This window comes from Agelaius phoeniceus, chromosome 2, assembly GCF_051311805.1.
Source record: "Agelaius phoeniceus isolate bAgePho1 chromosome 2, bAgePho1.hap1, whole genome shotgun sequence".
Classification (NCBI taxonomy): domain Eukaryota; kingdom Metazoa; phylum Chordata; class Aves; order Passeriformes; family Icteridae; genus Agelaius; species Agelaius phoeniceus.
The window spans coordinates 32,440,225-32,466,772 of NC_135266.1; the positions used below are offsets into that span (position 1 = coordinate 32,440,225).

The 26,548-nt window shown below is 39.0% G+C and overlaps 1 protein-coding gene across 1 annotated transcript in view; it reads right to left on the reverse strand.

The window, feature by feature from the left end:
* The window catches only part of ATP10A (ATPase phospholipid transporting 10A (putative)), a 110,830-nt gene that overhangs the window by 59,596 nt on the left and 24,686 nt on the right, over positions 1-26,548 (reverse strand). The window contains exon 2 of the mRNA XM_054654992.2: positions 7,870-8,074. Coding sequence (XP_054510967.2) covers positions 7,870-8,074 — 205 coding nt within the window. The remainder of the gene's footprint in view (positions 1-7,869; positions 8,075-26,548) is intronic.

Here is a 26,548-nt window from a genome sequence, read left to right on the forward strand (position 1 = left end):
ACATGTTTCCAGCTCAAAAATCCTGGCCCTAAAATCATGAGTTCTCAGTGCTACATTGCAAAAACTCGTTTCCAAGAACATATATTCCAGGTATTTCCTGTTCTCAGGCCAATGAATGGCTAAGGAATAAACAGTTCTAGAAATAAACATTTATTCAGTAAAATTGAATTAGGCTATATCAGAAAAGTAAAAAAAAAAAAAGGAAAATCTCTTCTTAACTTGCTTTAAATGTAAATGTTAACTTTTATAACAGGAAAGCAGTACAGCATTTTATTTTTTCTATGGACCTGAAATGCTCTTTTGTTTTCTAATACTTTTACAGGGAAACAGCAAAATGGAGAAATCCTGGGTTATTGATACAGAGAATGAAATTTCCTGCCTCTACAGAGCTTTAATACATTTCCTTACATGGATTCACCACTCTTCCACCAGTGCTGGAAGGATTACCCGAGGGATGAGAAGTCCTTCACAGCCATGACACTCAAACTTAGATTCATCAATTTAGCCCCTTTAACCTACATTTAAACACAAAACCAAACATCTAATGCTAATGATAAAAGTCAACTACTCAGCACTCTTCAAATTCTCATGACTCTTCATTTACTCTCCCCCTCCCAGCTATAGCTTAGATTACTATAGCCTAAATTTCCTCTTACAGTTATTCAAATTATTTATCTCTCTAATGATGCTCTCTCAAAATGCAAACTTGTGGCCTGGACACCTGTGCAATGGAAACTAGAAGGAGGTGACAGCAGTGCCCAAAGCTGACCAAGGAGGAAGTGAACCATCATTCTTAAGTTTTTTTTATTTCCCCATGCCTCCCAGTGTGGGACTGCTGACTTAAGTGCCATGGTTAGGTGTGGAGTGAAAAATTGTTCTCAGCCTTCCTTTAGCACGTTTGGCTCAGACAGAGTTTGCCACAGCACCGACTTGGGTCATTTTCTGCACCAGGTCGTTCTGCACGCATCTGTTATATGTTTGTTTCTCTGTTAGAGAGACAGCAGTTGCTTCCTCTTCAACTAGACATGTCCACAGTTTCCATACAAGTCATCTCTGAACAAGATACTATCCAAAAAGAGATACAACAATATAGGTGTAGAGATTTTCGTAACAATTCACTCCTATCAAAGAAATCTACTGAATGCTCAAGGCATTACCTCCGAAAAAAGTCTTTCTCAGGGTGTGACATGTTTGAATCTTGCACAGATGAACACAAGTCTTTTTACAGGACTTTTTTCTCTAAAATCTTAAGCTAAAATGTAAAACTAAAAACCAGTAGGTTTTAATTTAATATTCTGGTAGTGCATTGCAAAAACCATTGTTTACTTTCGCTTGTTTGGTTCATTTTTTAAACTTTCTTTTCCCTTGGGAAAATTAATTTTGGCAACACCTATGGGATGGAGCACTAATCTGATGTTTTGACATGTGCATGTCTGGAATTTTCAAGCCAATTTTCATCACTTTCTGAACCTTTTCAAAATACTGCAAAAAAAGAACTGCACAGGGGATAACTTCCAAAAGATGCAAGAGAGGTAGTTGCTGTTATTGTGGCCTGATTCTAGCTTATTAAAATACTCACAGTCAAAACAACTCTGAGTCAAACAACAGTGAGTATGCTGATTAATTCCTATCTACTAGATTATAATAGTGTACAATTCCCACTAATTGCAGGTGGATGGTTGCCTGAGGGTACTAGTCAGACAAGAATTAATAGGGTGAATATAGCAATACCTCTCTTGTCTTGCTTTAGAAGTCTCATTCAGACTCTTTGAGATAAGAAGCTCATATCAACAGGTAAGTTGAAAACTATTCTGCCTAGAAGTTGAGATGGTTTAGCTTCAACTGTTCTCTCAAACTGGGCTAGTTTAGACAATGCAGATTGATGCACAAGAAATCTTAGCTCAGTTTAGGCTAAACTAACATTTGAAAATTGCTTTATTTTCTCTTTTTTTAAAAAAATTTTCTTTGAGTGTGTAAAAAAACTGAATGCAAAAGCAACATCTACACTGAGATACCAAGGCTGCCCTGTGAGCTGTTTACACACAATCAGCATGAGTTGCTCTTGCCAAAGTACCTCATACACAGAGCAGCCTGGATTCACTAAGTCAGGCTTATAGTGAAGCCCTTCTAGAAACCAATCTTCTCTTCGGGGCTAGCTTCTGCCTGGGACTCACAGGGAAAAAAAGAAATTATATAAATGGCTTAATGATTCAAACAGGGAGCTGTGGGACTGTTTCTCTAAATCCAGCTGTAGCCAATGTATTTCCAGCACAGTGCAGGACCAGGAAAGGCTGGAATAAAAGCTGGATCTGTCAATTTAGCCCAACTTCCAGTCTGGGACTGATGAAAAAACATGCTGGCAGTAAGCATAGGCTCTGCATTTATACATATTCCAGAAGTGTTCACAAACTGACTTGTGAGGAAATCAGATTCATCAGTTATTTTGGTGCTAGTCTGCATGCAAATGAACCTCCCAAACAGGCAGACACCAAATTCAGATGTGCTTTTCAGACAAAGTAAATAAGCAGTCACAAAGTAATTTGCAAGGCTTATCTAAACCTGTTTAATCATGCTAGTAATAAGTTTGTTTTGAACGAAGTTCTACTCTTAGGAGAAAATGAGAAGGAAAAAAATGCATCTCCTACCCCCCACCAGCCCCACAGGGATACATGCACCTTCTCACAGGGGATGGCAGCTGCTACATTTAGCTTAGCTTTCAGCTGAACTGAAGCTTTCCACATAAACATCCAGGACAGGGGCAGTGGTTAATAAACCATAAGCTGCTCCAGAATCCACAGTGAGTCTTTGTGGATTTTGTTAAAAGGCATACTGAGTAAAAACAGTGGAGCACGGAAATGTAAATGTTTTTCATGAGTCTAGATTCATACTATCAAAATATCCTAAATCAAGTTTATGAAATCTGAAAGGGAGTTTTGAGCTCTCGCAGCCCGAGCTGTATCTGCTTATCCACTCTCTGAAGAGCAGCTGACATGACGTCTCAGATGGATGGAAAACATTCCATAAGCAACTGCAGAGGGTGTGGTGGCACGGCAGCTTGCAGAGTAGCACAGAAAACACATTGATTCCTCCTGCCTACTGTGTCTCCTGTTAGGTCCAGTGCACCAGAAATGGCTGCTGTGACTTGGCAGCAGTGAGGGGGGGTTTGAAATTAGGAGGAAATGGGCAGAATACCCAGAATACCAATACAAAGAGTTGGTTTGGGTTTTGTTTGTTTGGTTTTTTTTTCCAAGAGATGTTTACTGGTCATGGCTAACATTGTTAGACCACAAACAGGGGGTTTAGCACAGTGCTTTCTCCTAGCTGCACTTGCCAGTGAGTCACGCTACACACATGAACCTGATCTGTATTTCAGGGTGAAGACAGTCCACTATCCTGTTCATTTTAAAAACATAGCATGCAGAAGTATGGCTATGGCTATTTTAAACATTTCTAACACATCCTGTTGCTGTAGTAGCAGAATAACAAGAACACAGTATTTAAAGTCTTGGAGAAAAAAATGTCAAGGCCTTTGTAAAATCTCCTGTTTTCTTTTTTTCTTTTTTTAATCTACTCACTGAGTGATTTTCTTTTCTCTTGTCTATTTTGAGACTACAACAACAAGGTATAATTCAAACTGGTGTCTTCAGACATGTAAGCCAGAGGAATGTATCAGTGACTCTTCTCACAGCTTGTGCATTGATAAGGTGTAGAATCACATACACAAAGTACAGGTTTATGTCTGACAGACTGCATTCGTTAACAAACATGCAAAGCTAACAAGCAGTATGTTCCCAGTCTACTATAAATTACTCAGACAACTCAAAGCAGCACTAAAATAAGCAGTATTTATGGTCACTTGCACTATAAAGGAAAATAGTTTCCTGGAATTCACAAGTGGGGAGATGCAATCCAAGCCCACAAATGCTGATCCTGGACCTTCTGAACATATGTTTAGAGTAAAATAATGCCGGCAAAGCACCAGAGATAAGGATAGAGAAAAGCTTCTATAATTTCTTACTGCTTCTGTGAGAATCAGGCTAAAAAGGTTTCAGAATGCTACTTTTCTGAACAAAGGTTTGGAAGAGGGAAACAGTAAGGCCTTTTCCTTTCTGAGACTATGGACCTTATATGCTGTTACTGCTGAAAAGAAATACACAAAGATCCTTCAGAGGATGCTGGAGGAACAGTGGCCTTTCCAGAGGACAGTTGTACCCAACGTAACAGTGCTGCCTTGCTGGCCTTTGGAGAAAATGTAGTGGCTGCAAGAGGACTGCCCAGTGCAGACGCCACTTCAGCGACCCCAAATTGGCAACCAGGCTGTCTGAGAGCTCAGCACAGACCTGCGGGGCTGTAAATTGTGTGGGTGCACACAAGGCAGGAACAGAGTCAAGAAAGCACAGCATTAGCTTAAAACAACAGTTCCTGCTGCCACCCCCACTCCATTCCCATGCCCAGCTGAATGACAGGTATAGAAATAGCTATCCTTCATTGACCTGCTTCACAGGCATGTGCTCCAAAGTTATCAGTTAGCTCATATATGAAGCACAGACAAGTCAACCTTTGTAAAAGTTTCTTTTAAAAACTTGAGATACTGATACAGAGACATTATTCAAAGACAGCTGTTAACAGCTGATACTTTGAAAAGAAGCTTCCCAAAAATCTGGTTTTTGTCCTGTGATAAGCCACATGACAAGGCATGTCATTCTGTAAGGGAGGTGGGGAAAGTGTTTAGCAGTGTGGGAAAGAGAGGGTCATGACTACATAATTTATTTGTTTGTTTTCCTGCTTGAACAACAGGGCTGCAGAATGACACAGAACCAGCTATAAACATAAGTGAGAGTTGTTCTTCTGAGCAGAGTGTTAATACAAAAATAAAAAAAATTCTCAGCCAATGCATGAACAGGTTGGGATGCAGGTCTTGTAAGAGACTTGGGAATAAGCTTCTCTGAGGCTTGGCAAAAGGATGGGTTAGCATTAGGTGCAAGAAAATTTTGGTCATCCGAAGTATTTTATGAGACCTAGCACTAAGTTCTCTCCAGTTGTGACAACTTAAGACATATCCAGAGAGGAAGTGAACTTCAGCCCAACAGACAGGCATCACCTTCTTATTCCACGCTACTTGGCTGTCCTCCTACTATTCATCCAACATTTTCCAAGCACCTCCCTCCATCCCACTGCTGAGTGTCTTTCAGCAAGGCAATACCTTCAAGAATCAGTAAGAGCCTATCCTTACTAGTATGGAGTGTGAAAGCTAATGCTGCTGCATGAATTAAATTAACAGTATGCTTAGAGAGGTTTTGGCCAGGATTTTAATGAGGATGGCAAGTATTCTGCTGGATAATGTATGGAGTGCTGTTACAGAGAGATTCTGTGATGCTGCAGCTGCTGAAGACTTCTTACTTGCAACTGTGCACTTTGCCTACAACTTAGTTGATGTAGGAACCCAGGCTTGGATATTTCCTGCTTTCTCAGCTATTTTAAGAGAGGGGAGGTAATCACATGTGGTTTTCTTACAAGTTCTCTTTCAATACTTGCCTCCTTGAGGACCAGTCCTGTTTTCATTGGAATGAATGAGCTTTTTGTCACTGACCTCAGTTTAACCCCTGACAATTTACTATGGACCTCACAGCTACTGTAGCTTGGCACCTTGTGATCTAAAATTTATTTTTAAAAAATATTTATCCACATTTTTCTGAGCCCACTTCTGAAATAGAAAAGTTCCATAATCATCTTATGATACAAAGAACTAAGATATGGAAGGAGGATGGGTTGGAGATCCAAGGTGTGCTAGGTGTCTACAAAGCTGACTGCAAGTATCTACAAGGCAAATAACTTCCTCAGTAAAGCAGGGTATGCTGAGTTAGCCATGCCACATACACTGTGATGTGCTTGGCACATAGAGCTAGCTATGCTTCCCTAGGCAGGAACTGTTTCCTCAGCCTTCTTCCTCAATGAGGCCCAATTCAGTCTTTGATAATCTTTAACCTGTTTGAGGAGGAAATGGCCACTCACTTCCACACAACAGCCTAAAGGCTGCAGGTCTTGCCAAACTGTACAAACTTCAGAGCTGAAGTCTTTAGCTGCCTGGTTTTGATCAGCAATTTAAACCTCATTGAGCATGCCAAAGATAATGCTGCTGGGGTACTCCCCCCTGGTTTACCTGCTGTGTTAATGCATGCATGGGATCTCTGGTTGAAGACACAGAATTAACTCCACAACTGATGGGTTCAGGCACACATCTAGGTGCCACAGCTCACAGGAGCAGGGCAGTCTGTAGGGCTGGCAGGTGTCCTCTCAGCCTGACAGCTTCCAGGAATACTGAATCAATACTCTGCTGCCATGGAGCTGGGGATCCCAAGACAGTATAAGGAACTCCTTTGGGCAGCAAGGGTCTTCAAAGCCAGTTTTCTGATAATTTGTAGTTGGACATATTGATTCCTTTCACCATGTTTACCATCACCTATTGATGTGTGTCCAGTGGTCTCAGGTCGCAGAAACCCAACCATCTGCTGTAGATGAGTGGAGGAGCTGGTGCCTTCCCTTTGAGACAGAGCTGGAATGTGGCCTTAGCTTATAATTGTATCCACAAATGCAAAAATACACCTGTGTTCAGGTACCTAAATGAAATCTACAGTTTTTGTCCCACAAAATGTACCTGAAGTAACGTAAGAAGTCTGCATTAGCAGAAAACTGATACCTCATCTGAGCACCTCCCTGAAGCTCTATCCAATGGGAGAGATTTCCTCTCAGCAGGAACAGGATGGGAGGTTTGAGCAGCAATTCAATTAACTTTGAAACAATAAGAGTCTTTGAAACATTTGGCCTGTAGCTGATTGAGCTTGTTGCCACAGTGGTAGGTGCCGTGTCATGTCTAAATTTTGTGTGGAAATCACTGATCATTAAACAAGTCCTTATCTCACATTTCTACAAGCTATTTAGAGAAAAGGTCTACCTACCATAAACAATTATTTGGAGGGCACATTGACTTTCATCCTGTTTGTTGGATAATAACTTCATTAATGTTGATCTTTCTTAATACAACCACAGGCTTCTGTAGTTACCTTTGATGACAGTGGTAAGGGCAACAGCTCCCATTGTTTGCAAAATCCCTCAAATTAGAAGTGCTACTAGGAGAATCAATGTAGCTGAGTTCTAAAAAATATTTTTTTTTCCTGACAAATACAGGAAGCTGGACTTAGTTCGCAAGAGGGATGGGAGAGGAGGGCATACAAATAAATACTATTTCAATACGATCATTAAAGCAAGTAAAACTTCAGGTAATTTCCTCTAATTCTGCTGTCAGTAACTGATCTGGATTATGTTTTGTTTCAAAATAGTGCTGTTGGGGAGAGATAAGCACAGTGAGAGAGCAGTAAAACAGCTTTTGAGCACAGATACCTCCAGAACGAATGCCTGCTGTCCCTTTAAATCTTACAAGCTTTAATGCTCCGAGTGCTGGAGGGATATTCTCCAACACAGAGTTTGAGGCAAATTCCTAATTGAAACTGATCTGGTTTGCAGGCAGGAAAAATACATGTTTATATTTAAGTATCTTCTCCTTGGGCAGTTAAAATGTGTTTTCAAGAATCAAGCTACAATAGGAGCCATTAAAATCCTCCAACATTTTCCAACCACGCACAATTGCCCCAAATAATTCCCATTCAGATTCAGGGAAAAATGATGGTAAAACTTCTGATACTATGATGAGGTCAGTTGTTGGCAAGTGCTAGCATTTTAATGACAACCATAACAGTAGCTCATCAGCGCTATAAGATCAAGCAGATTTAGCTGGTGTGGAGCATATTGGTAACCAGCTACTTTCTTGAAAGAAATTGTTACCTTAAATGTGAGTTAGGAATGGAGACTTACCAGCTCTAAGAACCTCCTCACCACCTGTCTTTGTTTTAAGTTAGTTTCACCATCCAGGTTGGCTGTTTCTATGTGGCACAGCCCATCAGGATCACTTGAGGAGAGCAGCAATATGTCGGCAGGTATAATTTCATTACAGCGAAGCTGCACAAAGTCTCCAACTTTCACTTCTTTCCAGTATCTGCTTATATATTTCTTCTCAGTTCTGAAAAAAAATATATACAAGCCTTTTAGTGAAAAAAAAAATGCACAGATTGAGATGCTTCTGATAAATCTGGTTTGATTTGAAACAGGAATATGTTACAGGAGTGCCTTTGGAAGGTGCTCAGGAACTCTCAAGTTACCCTGGGAATAGTCAATGCAGAGTGCCAAGAGGCCATTTCCCAGTGACTCAAAAACAGGTCTGAGTTACCAAGACCCTCTTTTAAGATCCAGAGGAAAACATGTTGATGTCAGACTTGACTAAGCAGGGTAAACATGAGCTTCACACATTCTCCTTTCTCTCCCTGCATACTCTGAGTCACCTGTATGACCCCAAGAAGGAGAGGCGTGCCCATACTGCATGAAAAGGAGTCACTTTTAGGAGACACAAGAACAGGTCTGGGCTCAAGACACCTGCTTGGAATGGCTCATGAATGTTCTCCCTTCATGTGCCACCCTCTGATGCACCCTCACATAGCTTCCCCTTGTTCCCTTTTTCCAACAGGGAGAAATTCTGTATACTGCTGCACATCATAGCTGGACAAAGATCCCTAAATGAGAGGAATTTCATCACTAAATCTAGAACTAAAAGGACATGTTGTGTGGTAAAATGCAATCCTAACTACTCTACTGGGAAAGGACACTCTAATTTCTTTTAAGTATTTCTACACTATTCCCATTCTAGCCAGAGTGCTGTCTGTTACATAGCTGATTCTTGCTTAGTTACCCTGAACCTTTCATTTTGGAGTACAAACACTAAATCTCTCTAGTTTTAAAGGCCATGCTAGTTTGCTACATTTTTAGTTTTTAACTTTTTCTTGAGAGCAAGAGGAAAAAAGAACAGGTGACTGCTCAATTCATTTTAGCTAAAATATCAGGTTTTAGTTTTACAGTAGGCACAGACTCATGTGCTTTCCTGGCATTTGCAGAAAGTGATTTATTCTGTTGTGATTTTGAAAGAAATCAATTTCAAAACAGCCCCAATATTGACTTGTTAAAATACTTCCTGAAAATGGGAAGCTAATATACTGACACTTTTCTAAGCCATTAGAAGGCTTTCTGCTGTGTGAAGACCAAGATAATTGTCAGTGCTAGCACAGTCACCAGAGACTGTCTCCTGGGACAGCACTTTAACTGGCAGAATGGGATTCTGATGAGGGGTGGGGAGAGGTGGCAGCAGCTGTTTTATCTTGTTTAAATTATATTATTTTTAAAAACATCACTTTCAGCAGTAATGTGAATAGATTTGTAACAAAGTGAAACAGGGAAATCCTGGCAGTGTTGTTACTGTGGAGTTACTGATAGTTATGCTTTCACTAGTGTTAGAGGAATTAGTAACTAAATTGGCATTTATTCATGTATTTAGCCAAAATCCTAAACAATAAAGGATCAGGTATCAGATCAGGTTATATCCCCCAGAATTTCTTCCCTTTAACATCCAGTTTATAAGGGGGAGAATGAAAATTATAATTGTGATTTCTATTTTGATAAAACCTGAAAAGGATTAGTATGTACCAAGTGTAAAACAGGATAGTCTCTAACAAAGGCAAGTAATACACCTACTAGGTGCTGAAATTACACATTTTCTTCATAATCAGGCTGAAACAAACATTTAACTTTCTCTGCTAATGAGTATGAATTGCTTTGAAACCCAGTGTGCCATAATACAGTACAAATTACCGCACTGCAGATCTGAAGGGTTTGTTAGCTCTGCAATCTGTAACTCCAAATCCCTTTAAATGTGTCTGTTGTTCTTCATCCTTTTTAATTTAACTGTGAAACTGGGTGATGTACAAATGCATGTACAAGGAGCAGCAGCACAAAAGCATGATCAGGATAAAAATAGCAAGTAGTCCCATACTATGCTATAAGCACTACTATTTTTTATTTAATTTCTATTGTTTGAAATGGCATTGCTATTTTAGCATTTCCTCATCCCTCACATGCTTAGCAACTGCCACAACTATATACACGGTGGCAGGAAGGGTGGATATTAAGCAACACAAGGCCAAATGGCTCTACTGGAATAAATGAAGCTGTTCAGCCTGGAAAACAGAAGGCTGCAGGGTGAGAGACTACCTTATTGTGGTCTTTCAATATACAAAGGGGACTTGTGAAAAAGACAATTATTACCAGTGCCAGTAGCCACAAGACAAGGGGTAATGATTTTAAACTGAAAAAGGAGAGGTTTAGATGAGGGAGAAATAAGGGAGAAATTTCTTATGGTGAGGCTGCTGGGACCCTAGAACAGGTTGCCCAGTGAAGCTGTGGATGCCCCATCCTCGAAGTGTTCAAAATGGGGCTTTGAGCAAACTGATATATTGAAGAGTGTCCCTGCTCCTGGCAGGAGTATTGGACTAAGCGATCTTTAAAGGTCCTTACCAAGACAAACCATTCTATGATTCAATAAATCTATGAATCTAAGACCTCTCGGATATGCACCAGGGCCCAGGGCACAGCCCCCTTCATTAGGCACACGGGAACAATTTGGCCCCATATTCCACTTGATCAGCTCTTTGCTAACAAGGGTCAGTAGTGGATGGAAAATTACTGTCTTCATGGAAAATTACTTCCTAATCCTCTTTACACAGGGTTGCTCTGTGTCCTCTAGCAGAGCTCTGAACTGAGACTTGTCTCACTGCAGCCAGTGAATGGTCACTGTGAGCCTTATCTGCAGAGTATGGCATGACACAGTCTTCACATGAGGTGGTTCAGAAACTATCTGGACCATGACTACATCAGGCCTGATGAAGCTTTCCTTTAACATTCTCAGCCTAGTCCTCTGAACATGCAGGTTAGCTCACCTTGAGACAGCCATCATATTCTGCAGACAGTACAAACACACCAAGTGACCCCATTGATAAGGTTAAGCTTTTTCCATTGATTCTGCAGAGACAGGACTTTGTTGTCCAAGTTTTATATTACCTACTAAATGTTTATTCTTGCTGTTATATTGTGCCAGTAAGATTATATAATATAGAGAGTTAGAAAAGCCAGACTTTCTACAAGAAAAGGAGCCCAAAAGGATGGCAGTCCTCTGCAGTCTCAGTACAGGGCTTCTGTGGTGGTGAATTCCCTACCCCCTGGGATCTGCTCTACCTCCTCAAGCCTGTCCTACAGTTTCAATAATTGTCATTAGGCCTTGGCTTTTGTGTAATGAGTTGGGCAGAGAAATGTCTCTTGACCATACCAGGAACCTCTGCGCAGCTAAGGTGGAGTGGCACTGCTTATATCAGGGACACGTTCTATCTGACCAAGGAGGGCAATGAGAAATAATCAGTCACTCCCTAATACCCTTGGAACATTACCCACCTGAATCATAACTCCAGTGAATCTGGGCTTTTGAATAATTTCAGTAATTATCAGCTTGGGTTACAGTCAGGATGGAAATGGACTAATGAAAAAAATGCCAGCCCTTACAGACCTTGATGACCTTACAGACAGTGGTCCTGTCTGAGGCCCTTTGAGTTCTACCAGACCACAGGAGACTGTACCAGCATGTCCCTCAAAATGGGATGCCACTCAGAGCTTGCAAACTATCAAGACTCAGAGGACTGTCACCAAAAGCTGATGAATTGGCCTGGGCCAACACCCCCAGTCCTTGACACTCAAGCCTCTCCCATTGAGAAATGCCAAGATGTGAGTAATTCAATGTGAGTAATTCACTGACACTGCAGTGAAACAAAGTGGAACTTTTAACAAGTACCTCTGTGCCTATATATAAATATATACACACACGTGCACACACATCTTTGTGTCTGTGTGAGTGTATGTATGAACTGATTTAAACACCCTACAGATAACTGAGTTACTATTTTGATTAAGATTAGTCCTATTTAATCACTCTGTAAATATTAAATTAGTCAGTTACTGAGTGCTGCTAAATCCTTCAGACATAAAGCATTTCCCAGGTCTGATGCTAAGACTGGACTCAGCCACACCCAGGCTGCATCTGAAGTTTAGAAAGCAAGGGAGTCCATTCTAAATCTTGTGACCCGACAGCAGGATTTCCCCATTAAATCCTTTAGATATCCAATGGATGAAGACTGAAATGAAGTTTGGATTGAGCTGCACTTAGGCTCCTCAGAAGTTTAGAAAGCAAGGGGGCCCACTCCATAACTCATGACTCAATGGGGATATCTCCCTTACCCCATGTACTCTTACCCCTTGCATAAAATATGCAAAATTCATTATAATTCTACTTTCCCTGTATGCTTCCTCTCTGTAATAATAGAGTGAACCTTGCCATCAAACTCTTTTCATCAAACTGCACATTTTAAAAATGTGCATCCTCCTGCACACAACCTAATCTTTATCAATATACTTGCATGCAAAGAATGTATCTGTGAGCTGTGGTTTAAACCCACAGTCACGTCAATCTTCATGCTCGTCTCTGCCACAATTGGAAGAAGAACTTTCCAGTGCTTTCACATTTCTGAGCATGTTGTTACAGGTAAACATTGACAGAAATCTAAAGATGAATAGCTGAAAAGTCAGCTGATACAGCTGCATTTACATCAACACTTTTGCTAGCCAACAACAAATGTGGCCCTGACAGGAGTCAAATTGTAATGATAACGTGCCATTATCCTAGTGTATCTGCTCTTGAATATACACACAAAAAGTCTGAAACATCCTTTCAAGTGTATGAACACAGAGAAAAATACTTTCTTTGCTATCAAAAATTTGTATTAGTCTACTATTAGTCTATTGCATATATTTGGCCAATGCTCTGTTTTGAAGCAGAACAGCCTGCAGGCGAGTGCCAAATTTGAAACTTTGGTTAGCAGCAAAACTGCTACTTTGTTCAGCAAAAATTGAACGAACCAAAAATATTGGTTTTAAAAATGACAGTTTCTAATTTAGAAACACAGAAACTCATAAATGACATTTTCTTTTCATATTAGTTATGCTTTTTCTTCTTCTAGTCTCTTTTGCAATATGAGCTGATAAAGATCATGCTCATAATTTTGCTTTCTGGACATGCAGACTGTCCAGAAGACAGTCAAGTGGTGACTTGGTATCTACAAAAGGCTGAAGATTTTCAAACTGTCTCAATTCAGAGATCACAAAAATAATTGTTTACTTCTTTTGAAAGTATTTTAACTTTTTTGGCACAATAAGGATTTTTAAAGAATTACTTAAGTTAATATATATATAAGAATAGCTTAAGATAAAATGTGTCTTGCTTTTTCTCTAGAATTTCTTTTTTAAGTTTGGGAAAATAAACATAAGCAATACTTGGCAAAGAAATATGAAGGCCATGCAGCTGTAATCTGTTCCACTTGTGTAAGGTCTGCATGCCAGAAATTTTATACATTAAATTGAGAGGATGGGGACTACTAGATAATCATTTCTTACTTCATGTACTTCTCCACTGACAGAAAGTACAGTTAATGAGTGAGAATGGCTGATGCAGATTTGCTCCATCAGATCAGTGGCTGGGGCACCCGTGCTTCTAAGTAGTGCTGCCCTAGCTTAGTCCCAGCACAGTCTCCGACATTTACCTGAGCAGGGCTTGTAAAACACATGTACCAGAATTTTGGAAGATGTTCTCTTGTACTTTTTGGGGTGTTCAACCTGTTTGACCTGGCTTATAGAGCATACCCCTTCCTGCATGCATTCCAGCTGCAACCCAGAGGTTTCCAAGCCTCTCAAAACATTCAGATAAAATGCCATTTCCCAGTCCAAGCCCATCCGCTGACCTGCTTTTGAAGTAACAACCTTCTTTACTTCAAAAGAAATCTGACTCCTTTGCCTTCCCTGCCAGCTGAGGTTGGCCAGTAGGATTTTAAAGAAACAGCAAGAAATTAAGTCTGTGGAAGAGGAAAAGCCCTCCATAAAAGACAGTCAAAGATCTGTTGTGCATGTACAAAGCATACTTTGTGTCTGTTCTTGATGTCAGCCTGGTCCTTTCTTTTCATCTCAGGAGGTAGAAATAGATTGGGGTAGCACAAAAGAATGATTCAGGTACATCTCTGCTCCCAGTGATTTAAAATATGTTCCAATCAATTGCCTACAAGTGCTGTGACAAATCTTCTGGTTAGGTACGAGCTAACTAAAAAAAACTTGGGAGCTAATTAGCAGGGCCCAAATAGAGCAGCAACTTCTGATGAAGAACCTCAAACTAATGCAAACAGAAGTGTCACAGCAGACCAAACTATCTTTAAGGAGGCTCCAGCACCTAGCTATTTCTCCATAGGTCCTTTATCCTCATACAGTTTCCCCAAATCATCAGTTCTTTCTCTTTCTTGCCTGGTCTGGAGCCTTCACCTTCAGTCCCTAGACCTGCTCATGTGGAGAGGGTTCCCACAAAGGGAGCCCATAGCACTCTATCAACACTTCAGTGGCAAGCAGAGATGTTGCAAAATTCATCACAAGCTAAAAAATAAGAGCTGGTGGACAGCACTGAAATATATGAACAAAACTGCTGTGTTATAACCAGTATCAATTATGATTTGAAAACTCTGGGTGTAGCAGATCTCAGAGTTTAAAAAAAAGTGCTATCTGTGAGACCAAGGCATACACTGCACAAAGTCTGAACATGTCAAGTATCTATGGAAACATGTTGAGAACCATTTGGGTACAATTACTATGTTATGGCAAATGAAGGAAAAACATGTAGCATAAGTTAATGCCAAAGGAGATTACATAATGCCCAGAATATGTCTCCATTCCACCACAAATGATAACATCTGTTTCTATGAAAATAAATCACTAAGAGACTCTGAATCTGATACTAATCAGACAAAACAGATTAGTAGAGTGTGTTTTTGAGAAACACTGAAGAGAATGAAATCTCTCCATAACTGAAGTTTCTAAATAGACTCGATAATCTTCATGTTATTTTAGGGGCATTATTTTCATGCACTTCAAATATCCTTTTTTTCTTTTTAGGAGTATGAGCATGTGCAAATGTATGTTACTAGTTGCTAGAAGCAAATATGCATGTATAGTGGTGATGAGATATAAAGGTGCCTTTATCAAATTCATACTTTCTGGAAACTGCTATTTTTTTTTTGCTACTAATGAAACTTTCTATGAAAAGGTACCCAGGGAACCTCAATGATTCAGGCTTATAACATGGAAGTAGTAATTTAACTTCTCTTGGCAGTGTTATCTCCATTACACCTCATGTTGAAAGAAACCTCACTATTGTTAACTATAATGAAACATTTACTACCCGGAATAAATTTTTCAGCCAAGAAACTTGTTGTGATAACAACATGAAACATAAAAGCAGAACATGTAATGAGACTTTACACAAACTGAAGAAAGCAAAGCTGTCTTCTAGAACTTGATTTTAAAACAAGACTGTTCCAGAGAGACATTTAGTATTAGGGTTTCTGTAAGTGGCATGATTCTCAACCTCAAGCATTTTTGCTGCCAAAAATGCTAAAAAAGTTCTATCACTCTTCCAGTAAACAAATATATTGGGAGAGAAGAATATCAGTTGCTTTATATATAGCAGGACAGACAGATCACAGTTAGTATTGAGGCTTTCTAAATGGTATCACACAAGGAGGTGGAAATGGAAGAACAGCCTGGATGTGACCTGGCTCACATCCAGGTAAGATTCTCATCCTGATTTTCAGAGCTATCACAGATATTAACATTGAATATTTCTGTTAAAGTGCTGCTCCAAGCCACTGCAAAAAGATTCAGCAGAGCTTGATGTTCTGAAAACATAGAAGAAGAAATAACACCCTGCTGAAGGGAACTCACTGAAATAGTAGATGACCAATGACACAACCTCCTGAATCTGTGCCTGCTGTCTAAACAATTAAAGAAAGGGTAAGAACTCTTCCTAGGGAGAACTTAGGTGCCAAATTTTGATAAGACTTGAGCTCCGTGAAGGAGCTTTCCAGAGTCTTTGTTCTCTAAACGAATAATTAATGGCTTGAGAAGACTTCGGAATACTGTCTGAGTGCTTAAAATTCAGGTGCAAGATAGATGAACAAATCTGGTGGACTACACCCTCCTTTTGGTGCATCCCCACTACATTTAAGGCAGTGCAATCAGATGACCATTCCAAGGGAGCTCTTCATATCTTAAAGGTACATTTTAAAAGGTAAATTAAGCATGGTTCTGCCCAGTTACTGAGGAAAATGCCATTCTTTAAAAGTTTCAGACACTTCAGTGGAAATTTTATTCCTTATCATTCCTCTTGTTCTGCACAATCTGCCTCATTTGATCTCAGGACAGCTTGACCCAGGACATAAAAAAATCATTAATATATTCATTAAGTATACACAAAAAGACATTTACAAAGACCTTCTAAAGACAAGTACTTAAGAAGTGCAGCTGGTTTAATTTGAAAAAAATATTCCAGTTCTTTTAAATAAACATGTAAAAACTGAAAGAATTTTTATCAGGAAAGGTATACACTACTAATTACATTCACAGTCCTGATGGAGTTGTTCAGTTACACTCAGCTTGGGAGACTATTTTTCTGTATGTACCTGTGTCATACATCTCCTTTAAAACTCTGAAGGCCACATTTTACCCAATCACTGCAGTAAAGCACTCTAGAAGTTAATACAGTTTGGCTATTTAATGTTAACCAGAACATTAATAATTTATCACTTTTATATTTAACAGGAAAAACCAACATCTCAGACCAAATATAAGCATTCAAGCTTCTCCAGATCCTCCTAAAACTATTAAGTTCTACATTTTCCTTCTGGTTCTGTTCTTGTCTGGGCAACATCCATCCATGACATCCATCTCATTTGGATGTTCTCATCTGTGTTCATCTGAACAATCTAAAGTGCAGGTTGCGGGTAGTAAAAATACTGAGTACCAGCTAAGATCTCAGTGGGTTCCAGAGTGCAATGATTACATTCAGAACAACTGAGATTCTATTGTTGTCTCAGAGTTTCCTCTGGCAGCAGTTCCAGGAAGCAGCTTTAGCCCATACACCAGACTTTGCTATTACAGTGCCAGACAAAATTAAACTGCTTAAAGAACTGGTATTGATTAAAAAAAAAAATAAAAAAAGAGAGAGGAAGGAAGGAAGTGGCAGAAGGAAGCGGTGGAAGGAAGGAAGCAGCAGAAGGAAGGAAGCGGCGGAAGGAAGGAAGCGCGGAAGGAAGGAAGGAAGCGCGGAAGGAAGCGCGGAAGGAAGCGCGGAAGGAAGGAAGCGCGGAAGGAAGGAAGGAAGGAAGGAAGGAAGGAAAGAAAGAAAGAAAGAAAGAAAGAAAAAGAAAGAAAGAAAGAAAGAAAGAAAGAAAGAAAGAAAGAAAGAAAGAAAGAAAGAAAGAAAGAAAGAAAGAAAGAAAGAAAGAAAGAAAGAAAGAAAGAAAGAAAGAAAGAAAGAAAGAAAGAAAGAAAGAAAGAAAGAAAGAAAGAAAGAAAGAAAGAAAGAAAGAGAAAGAAAGAAAGAAAGAGAGAAAGAGAGAAAGAAAAGAAAAGAAGGAAAAGAAGGAAAAGCTCTTGGCTGTAATATTATTGGAAGAATCTTGCAGAAGAAAAATCTGGATGCTACTATATATTTGCAGAACAGTTTTTTCTGCTATGAGGTAGCAGAAAGGTGTAATATGTGGGTTACTGACTTTCAAGGATATTGGAAGCATGTATTGGTGTACATATTTCTCAATTCGTATGAATTATATTTAACTGCAGAGTTACTAAGGAATTCCTTTCCTCTGTCCAATGAGGATGTGCATTCAATGGAGACTGAATAAACAGGAAAACCTTGAACTCAGACACACTTATGTTGGCACCAAGGTGTACAAAGGGAGACTTAAGGTGCTATCCTGGATAAAATTGTGGTCTATCTCCACATCCATTCAGTTAGAGGCCTGCACCAAACACCCCCAGGCAGGTACAACAAAAGAAGCAGCTTAACCTGGCCATTGTGCACGTCTTGGCTATCAGGCAAAGAAAACTGGGACACTTCTGTGTTCTTCTAACAGTGATGGCGGAAAGGTTTGGCAGGATTTGTAGGCAAACATTGACCTTACCTTGAATGCCAACTTGCAAATGGAAGAGGCCCCAGAGTAGTCAGAAGTCAGCCAAAATGTGTATCACAATAGCATTTGGCAAACTTTTGTTGATCAGATGCTGCATGCCGCTTTTAGAACTCAGCCACTGGTATGACTGGCTGTCCTATGCCCTGAGATGAATTCCCAGTGGGGTGAGATAAAACTTCACTTGTGAGCCACTGCTCTTGCCCCATCATGTCCTCCTAACTGGCTGCGGCTCAGCAGAAAGGAGGGCAACAAGTCTGTGGTAACCAAGTTCTCAGAATCTCTTCCTAATCTGGAGGAACGGAACAGATGGCTAAGGACCTGAAGAACGAACATGAAGATCTTTCTTTGAAAGCTTTATTTTTTTATTATTTACTATTACTGTCTCTTCTTTGCTGCTATTTTCCATGCAGTTTCTTACACACAAGAGCTATGTGTGTAAGATGTCTCTTCCCAGAAGAGACATCCCTATCATGCTGACTGAACCAAACACGGAAGAGCAGCAGGTTCCTGCAGTGCTCCCACCAGTGCTCGCACTGGTAGCCAGAGAGCTGCCTGACATTTAGCTCTATGAAGTCACTGTGTGAGAAGAAAGACACTGAAGTTCTGGAGTGTCTCCAGATAACTGTAGTGGAGCTGGTGAGGGCTCTGGAGCACAGGTAGCATGAGATGAGGCTGAGAGAGCTGGGGTTGTTGAGTCTCAAGAAAACAAGGCTCAGAGGGAATTAATTGCTCTCTATAACCCCCTGAAAGGAGGCTGCAGCCAGGTGGGGGTTATCCTCCCAGGCAGCCAGAGACAAGACAAGAGGAAATGGCCTCAAGCTGTGCCAGGGAAGTCTTAGGTTGGCTGTTCAGTAAGATTGGTTCAGTGAAAGGGTGGTTAGGCATTGGAACAGGCTGCTCAGGGATGTGTGGAGTCACCATCCCTGGAGGTATTTAAGACATGCAGATGTGGCACTTGGGGATATGGTGTAGTGATAGACTTGGCAGCGCTACACTTGGACTCAACAATCTTGTTCAATCTTGGACAAAGTTGGACTTAATGATTCTATGACCAATCCCTGATGTGATGCACAAACACTGTGACCCCCTGATCTGAAGCAGAAATATCTCCAGCATCAGTACATTTGCAAGAAGGAAGGAATAAAAGGGTAAAAGGCACTACAACTCAGAAGAATCCTAATTTGTCCATGTAGCTGGTAGAGAATAAGCCTTAACTTGTACTTCAGGCTGATCTGAGAAGCACAGTTGAAGTTTTAAATGTAGTGACTTATCTTAGCCTGTATCTGGCCAATTTTTCTGTGTTCAGCTGCTCTCATAGATTATACAGCCTGTCTTTACATTTCTGGATCACTGCTTGCCCCAACAAGACAAGAATACAAATGCAAGGAAAAGCAAACAGCCTCAGGCTCTATCTTAGTACTAAGACATGTTTAAATTAGCATATTGTTCTCAAAACAAAATTTAAAAATATTAAAATCTATAAAATTCTGGTATAAAATAATAATGACGTATTTCCCAAAAATGACTTCTTAATGATGACTATTAAAGTCCCATCTAAACTGGGTCCTGGGAGCACTTCCCAACAGTCCTACCTGAGTGCACAGACTGGGTTGGATCATACCTTAGATTGAAATCTGGGTGTGTGTAAGCCTCAATTTGCTATGCTCTAAGTCCTAATGCAATTTGAATACAGCCTTATATAAGGCTATCTTACAGAAATTCACAGAATATAAAATGTTCCTCACTTCCATCAAAGAAGAATTAGAAGACCAAACTCCATGCAAATCATATGCAGTGATATGAATCTTTGAAGGTTTGAGTCAAAACAAGTATGCCTAGAGATGCAAATTTTATATTCAAAAGTCTTGGTGAAAGTAAATAATAGAGATATTGAAGAAGTGAGAACCAGGAAATGTAAAATCCTACTATTTAAAGGAAATGTAGGTTGCCTTTAGTAACATTTTAGTAGTTCAGATTGAAAACTAGACTGATACTGCAGGTATCTATATTAAAAAAAATCAGGATAAAAACTCATTTAAAGCTTTTAATGTCAACTTGACTGTTTTCACACTACCTGCTGTTTCCTCTGAATTAAGGATGAGAGTCTTCATCTCATTAATATTCCAAACATAGCCAGTCAATGAGTATAGTTGAATATGAAATACTAAGCTAGAATAATACTTTTCACAATAATGTGTTCACAGAGAGAAATGTAGTCCTTTCCTGTCCTGCTGATTTACAATCAAAATGACTATGAATTATGTAGCTCATAGTTCCAATGGCATTATGAGATACAGTCAGCTCACACAGACAGTACATCTCAACCTGTTAACAGAGTTCTTCAGAGACCTTGTAATTATAGAGTTCTGCAGGGAAGCACGTCATCTTTTCCACTTGTCCACAACTACTGAACTATCATAAATAAAAAAGCTAATTTATAAAGAACAATACACCATCAGTACAAATTTTGATAGCCTGTTCCCATCACTTTACCAGACAATACATTTTCAAAATGAAGTGTATGTTACCATAATAATTCCCACAGCAATTATCCACACTTCTAAAAAATCATTGTCAGCTATAACCCAGATATTTTCAAGAGCTTGTTAGCTGACAGATTTGTACATAGTTAAACAAAAAGCTTGTAAATATACTCTTCTTCACTATTGCCCTATTACAAAGAAATAGTGTCATCTGTGAACCCTGTTTCACAGGAACTCTTTTTTAATTAATTTTGAAGAATTTAAAATCTAAGCAGGCCAACTATTAGGAGTGGATACTGTCCTTTGTTTCTTTTTACATGAAAGGTTACTTCATCAAGCTCAGTCTTTCTTGGAAATGACTGAATTAATTTGTTGGCAAATATTGTTCTCACATTTAAAAAAACATTTAAAAAAACAATTTCCATGCATGATTTTCACTTATTGTTCACTGAACTCCAAAACCAGGCTACAAATCTTGGCTCAAATTCAGAAACATATCTAAACAGATGTCTAAACTCAGGCAGAAAAGCACTCTTTCTGGCCAAACTCCATAATGACAACTTCTCTGCAGTTCACATTCATACCTTCCTTGCGGGAAAAATGATAAAACACTGAAATTCAATATCCTAGGAAAAAAAAATAAAATTCAAGGTCTTTTTTGTATCCAGAAGAAGAAAGTGACTAGTTTTTGAAACATCCAGAAACTGAGCTTAGAGCAAGCAATTTCAAAGAGAATATTTATTCAAAGGGTTTGAATCATGGAAGGGGAGCAAGCAGCCTAAAAGAGGTGCTAAAAGAGCTCCAGAGATCTGAAGCACCTCAGCAAGTGGCAGCCACCCTGTTCATAGACAGAAAAAAACCAGTATTAAGCAGCCTGGCAGACACAAACCAAAACGTTTGTGTCACAACCTCTAATCAGAAGCTAGTTTAAAGGTGAGAGTTTTAAAACTGAACTTCAATCTGATCTCACAATAGGATATTCCAAATTAAAGCAGTCTAGTCCTGCAGATAAAAGTTGTGGATCTAATGAAAGCAATTTTTACCCAGAACCCTTCCCCACAAGTCTGAAAGAAATTCAAAAGAAATGAAAATATTTGAATCTCAGCTTTTTAGAGCTGGCACATGACCATTTTCAACTCTGTTACGCAAAGCTGTAACTGAGGGTTATTTTTCACTCCTAACCCCAACCTAAAAAAACCACACCTTAAATGTGTGCCCTTCTTTCTCTCCCTTAAGCAAACCTCTTATCAAGACATTCACTTCCAGTCTTTTCTCCGTCCTTTTTCCATAATTGTTTTGCTACATGTTCCTTCTTCATCTGCAGCAATTAATGGCTTTGAACACTCTGGTTCCTCATTGCTACATCGAGTTGAGTGCTAAATCCTCTCCAAAACACCTTCCTCCTCCTTATCTAGTGATTGCTATATCTCTGTAGACAGCGATCTTTCTTGCTAGTACCTCCTGATTGATTATGTACCTTTTTTTAGGACTCCTCTAGTGGATAAAACATTTTTCCAGACATTAAGTGGATTGCACTTAGCTCCATATCTGTGAGGTTAACTAAGGAGAAGCCTTTGTAAAGAAGACACCCCAGCTTGTAAAATTCCTAAAATTGAAAGTCATGGTTACAATTCCCTTGTGATGTGGATCTTACTCATCAGAGGAAAGTAATTTTTCATCTGTAAGCATGAATTCAGACCAAGCTGCTTTGTAAACACACAGCACAAATTCTGTAAATGCTTTTCTGACTACCCTTGATACAATCCATTTCTTTTGTAAACATATGTCAAGAGTTACTTTTGCCACCACGACAGAAATCCAGTCTAGACATGTTCCAAAATACATCAGGTCACTCTGTCAGCATGCTACTGGCTTGTGTGCTGCCTGCAGCTTGGTCTGTCTATGGAGACAAAAGCCATACACCACTGGCACTTTCAGAAACCCGACTTACATATAAGCTATGACATCAGAGCAAGAGTGTGGTATGAGAAAGATGTATAAATTCTTCAGGGTTAAGCTATCTAAATTTTTTTAATGTAATCAAAACAAGCATTTTTCCTAGACATTTTTAGACTTAATAGTAATTTATTCTGCATAAAAATAAGTAGAATGTTTTACAAAGCATTCAAAAGAATCTTTAGTCATTTTTTGTTTAAGATGAGTAAAAAAAAATTGCTGTTGGCTCAAAACCTTGTTTGAGAACTCTACATACAGAGCATCATTTTCCTTCATCTTTTCAAACAAGACACAGCAGAAATAGTGACATGATCTTAATCTGGGTGGAAAATGCTGTGGGCATCTCCAAATACCTCCTGTGACTACAGAGAATGCCTTCTAAAAATCCAACCTGATAAATTCTAAAAACAAAAGCAAACCACCGAGTTCTGAAAAGTGGTTGTTGCATACATATTAATTTCTAACAAACACTGAGTTCTGAAAAATGGTTGTTGCATACATATTAATTTCTAACACACAGTTTTTGTTAGACCATATTAATGACAGGAATATTTAGATTCTGGACACTATCAAATGGACCACCAGAAAAGGAGGCATTCTCTAGCAAACAGGTTTTACAGCCTGTGCTACTGGCCATAAACTGCTCCACTGCAGCTGGCAACCCACTGCAGACCAGACCATTGTTTGTAATACAGAGTTAGTCTGAAGCAGCACCAAATGAGAGACCCGCAAGAAACTCCATTTGATACTTTGTGCAATGAAGGCACATTTGGGAAAGGTACCTGTGGAATCAAACTAGCAGTTAAAATGCAACTACTTTACAATTCAGACTAAAAGAGGGCTTCTAATCCTTCTAATCCTTAGCCCTTGACTAGGAAGAATGAAGAATTTCTCTCCTTTCTTACCATCTTTGCATCAATAAGCAGATCCCTCCTAGGATAGCTCGATATCTTTCTAGGAGAACTCTGATTTTACACATATGTCAGACACCGATGAAGAGACAGACACTGGAAGAGTCTGCTAGAAGGGAACAGAGAAATGAGAAGTGTATGAGAATTGAGAAGAGGTACATGAGATACACACAGAAGAGAAAAGTGTGAGATATACATGGAGGAAAGTGTAAAGAAGGTTAAAAACAGAGAAAGGGAACTACTGGCCACTTGAAAACATAGAGGAAGGAACATTAAGGAAATAATTTAACTCAAGCGAGATCACAGAAATTTCGCTTTAGGAAAAATTCAGTCCAGTTTGAAAGTGGGGAGAAACTAAGGCTGGTTAGTATTACAAATTATCTCTGTGACTTTACTTTTGCTGGGGACTTCTGAGCTTAATTGCTTAACCTGCAATTAAGGGCAGTACTGTGCAGCTCTGTCTTCTGGATCTGCTGCTAGTTTTTGAGACCCTAGCAGTTTGTGGGCTGCAATGGTCTTTGGAGATGTAGACTGTGAATTAAACTTACATGCTGAATATGTAGAGAGGGCTGCACTTCTGGAGTGACTTTCATCCAAGCCAACAGGAGACATTAAAGATAATCTCAATGGACTATTGCCATTCAGTTTCATATAGATGGCATATTAGTTTTCAGAGAGGGGCTAAAGCAAAACGTACCTTACTAAATGTGCAAAGATCCACCTCGGAGCAGAGAGACTTGTTTAGTTACTCCCAAGAAAAACAAGAAGATAGAAGAGATTTCTCTATTTGTGTCTTTCACAGCCAGCCTGAGTTCACTTGGTAAAGCTAAAAATCTTTAGTTCTGTACGTTTAATGATATATAAAAGTAAAGGAAACAGGAATAATTGTATGCCCAATATATACAATAAATCCTATTAGACTTAGTTATCAATCACACTTTACTTCCACATCAGTTCAATTGGGAAACATTACAGAAAATTTATAGATACATTTTTCCTGCTTTGATTTAGAATGAATTTGAATGTATTTTTAATCAATCTGGAAACTGAGGCTGATGAGACTAAGAAGTCTTACCAAAGGATAGAGGTAAAATTATATAACCCACAGTTTGGGATTTTAAAATAATATTGTTTATCAGTAGACTCTTTCTTATTAGAGTGAATTTTATGTAAAGAAATCCAGCAATCAAAACCAAGATGAGGCTTTATCATTCTAGCTGGTCAGCCCAGATACAGTAGTCTCTGGGTTTCCTTCAGTCCTAACAGAGACACAAGTAAATCATGGCAGCATATGGGAAAGCAGGAATCCAGCAGGATCCCATTTTTCTGTGAAAATACTTTGTCTTTTCACATGCGCATATTGATAGCTATCTTTGAGTAAGAAAGCCTCAAATTATTTAACCTTGCAATGTTAATAATGTTCTTTACTCACCTTAACCACCTCAAACTTCAGTGCTGAGCTCAGCAGAGCTCTATCAGCTGACCCAGAAAGTTACCCAGTATTTAGCTGGACTCAGGTACCTGGCACTCAGGCTGGACTCAGTAATTCCCCAGCAAACCATTACAAGACATTTCAGGCCATACAAGCCCAGACTGGACTGCAAAACCTATTTGTATTTTGATAATTTATTTGAGCTGGCATGCGCTTCAACTGCTTAAAAATGAAAGGTTTTAAATATGGGTGTGGGACTCTGGCAGTCTTATGTTTATCACAGACTATGAATCTGTCCAGTAAAGCACTAAAACTGAGAGAGCTTTAGCCAAACTCCAGCATCTACCAGCTACAGAAGTGTCAGAGTAGTGACAGGCTGTGCTTAGAACTGACTGCTTAGCCTAAACCAAAATAAGTTATGTTTGGCACAAGGCTAAAATCATCATCATCTGAAATACAGAGAAAATGAACAAAGATGACACCTTGTTTTCTAAAACCAAGAAACATATGAAATAGTAGAAAACAATCTTGCCAGATCATAAAGCTGCCAGATCATAAAACACTGGAACAAAGTATTTTAAAATCACGTGATCTCACTTTAAACAAATCTGCATAAGTAGGTTTGTATATTCTCCTCAGGTGGCAGATCTCCCTATCCAAAAAAACCTAGGACATTTTAATGATCTTGCTGTCATTTTGCTTTCAATGGAAACTTGTCTTAAAGGGTCCCTGATAGACAGAATGTCTGTATCTCAATAGAGGATGGAACACCATCTCTAAGCATCACTAGATTTATTATTCCTAGTCTAACAAAACCTATTGCCTATAGCTCAGAAAATACAGGAAGGTGTTCCTCTGAGGTTAATCAATTATTTTGACCAAATCTAAGAAATTATCCAAAGTTCAATATTAATGCCTACAATCTATGGAGGTAAATATAAATTCTCTGATTTCTTTACACTAAAAACCTATGGCTCCTATTTATACAAAGATATTCAATCCTTTCTTCAAGCAGAATCATATGCTATTTTTTTAAAAATAGCTTAGTGGAAAAATGAGAACAGATATAATTGTCTACAGACTGTTTACAGACTATTTAACTGTTAACGCATCTCATTCAACTCTGTGCCTAAAGTAGATGACTCAGCAAAGTTATCATGTATGTCCTTGGCTATACTAATAAATCCCTGTGAATAAAACTACTGATTGTATTGTAATGATTATTATTTTATAGTGTCTGGCCAATTTTTAACTAAAAAAATTTTTTTTTGCAGTCTCTGAGAAACTGGAGTTTATGTAAAGATGTGAACTATTATGGTGGTCAAAATGACATCTGTTAACTGAAGTGTCATTATGAGAGATGTGAGTCTAGATTTTGTTACCAGTAATAGAGTATACAGATACACTCAAAAATCTTCTTGGGTTTGGTTGGGGTTTTTTTTAGTTTAAAAAAAGACTATGAGTTTCAAAACTTGCAATCATATTTTTAGGGTGATGGTATAACACATGAAATACATTAAATGTCAGAATGAATAACAGCATCAAAAGAATCACAGACTTCTCAAAGAGTTTCATGTCAAAATTCTCACTGATGACAACTGCAGATTTTTGGCTGACCTTTCTGGCATTAAAAAACTGCAGAAAAACACCTAAAAGGGTGTAATTCTAAATGTGATTGCATTTCCAAAAGCTTTAATGTACAAAAAGAAAAGACAAGACATA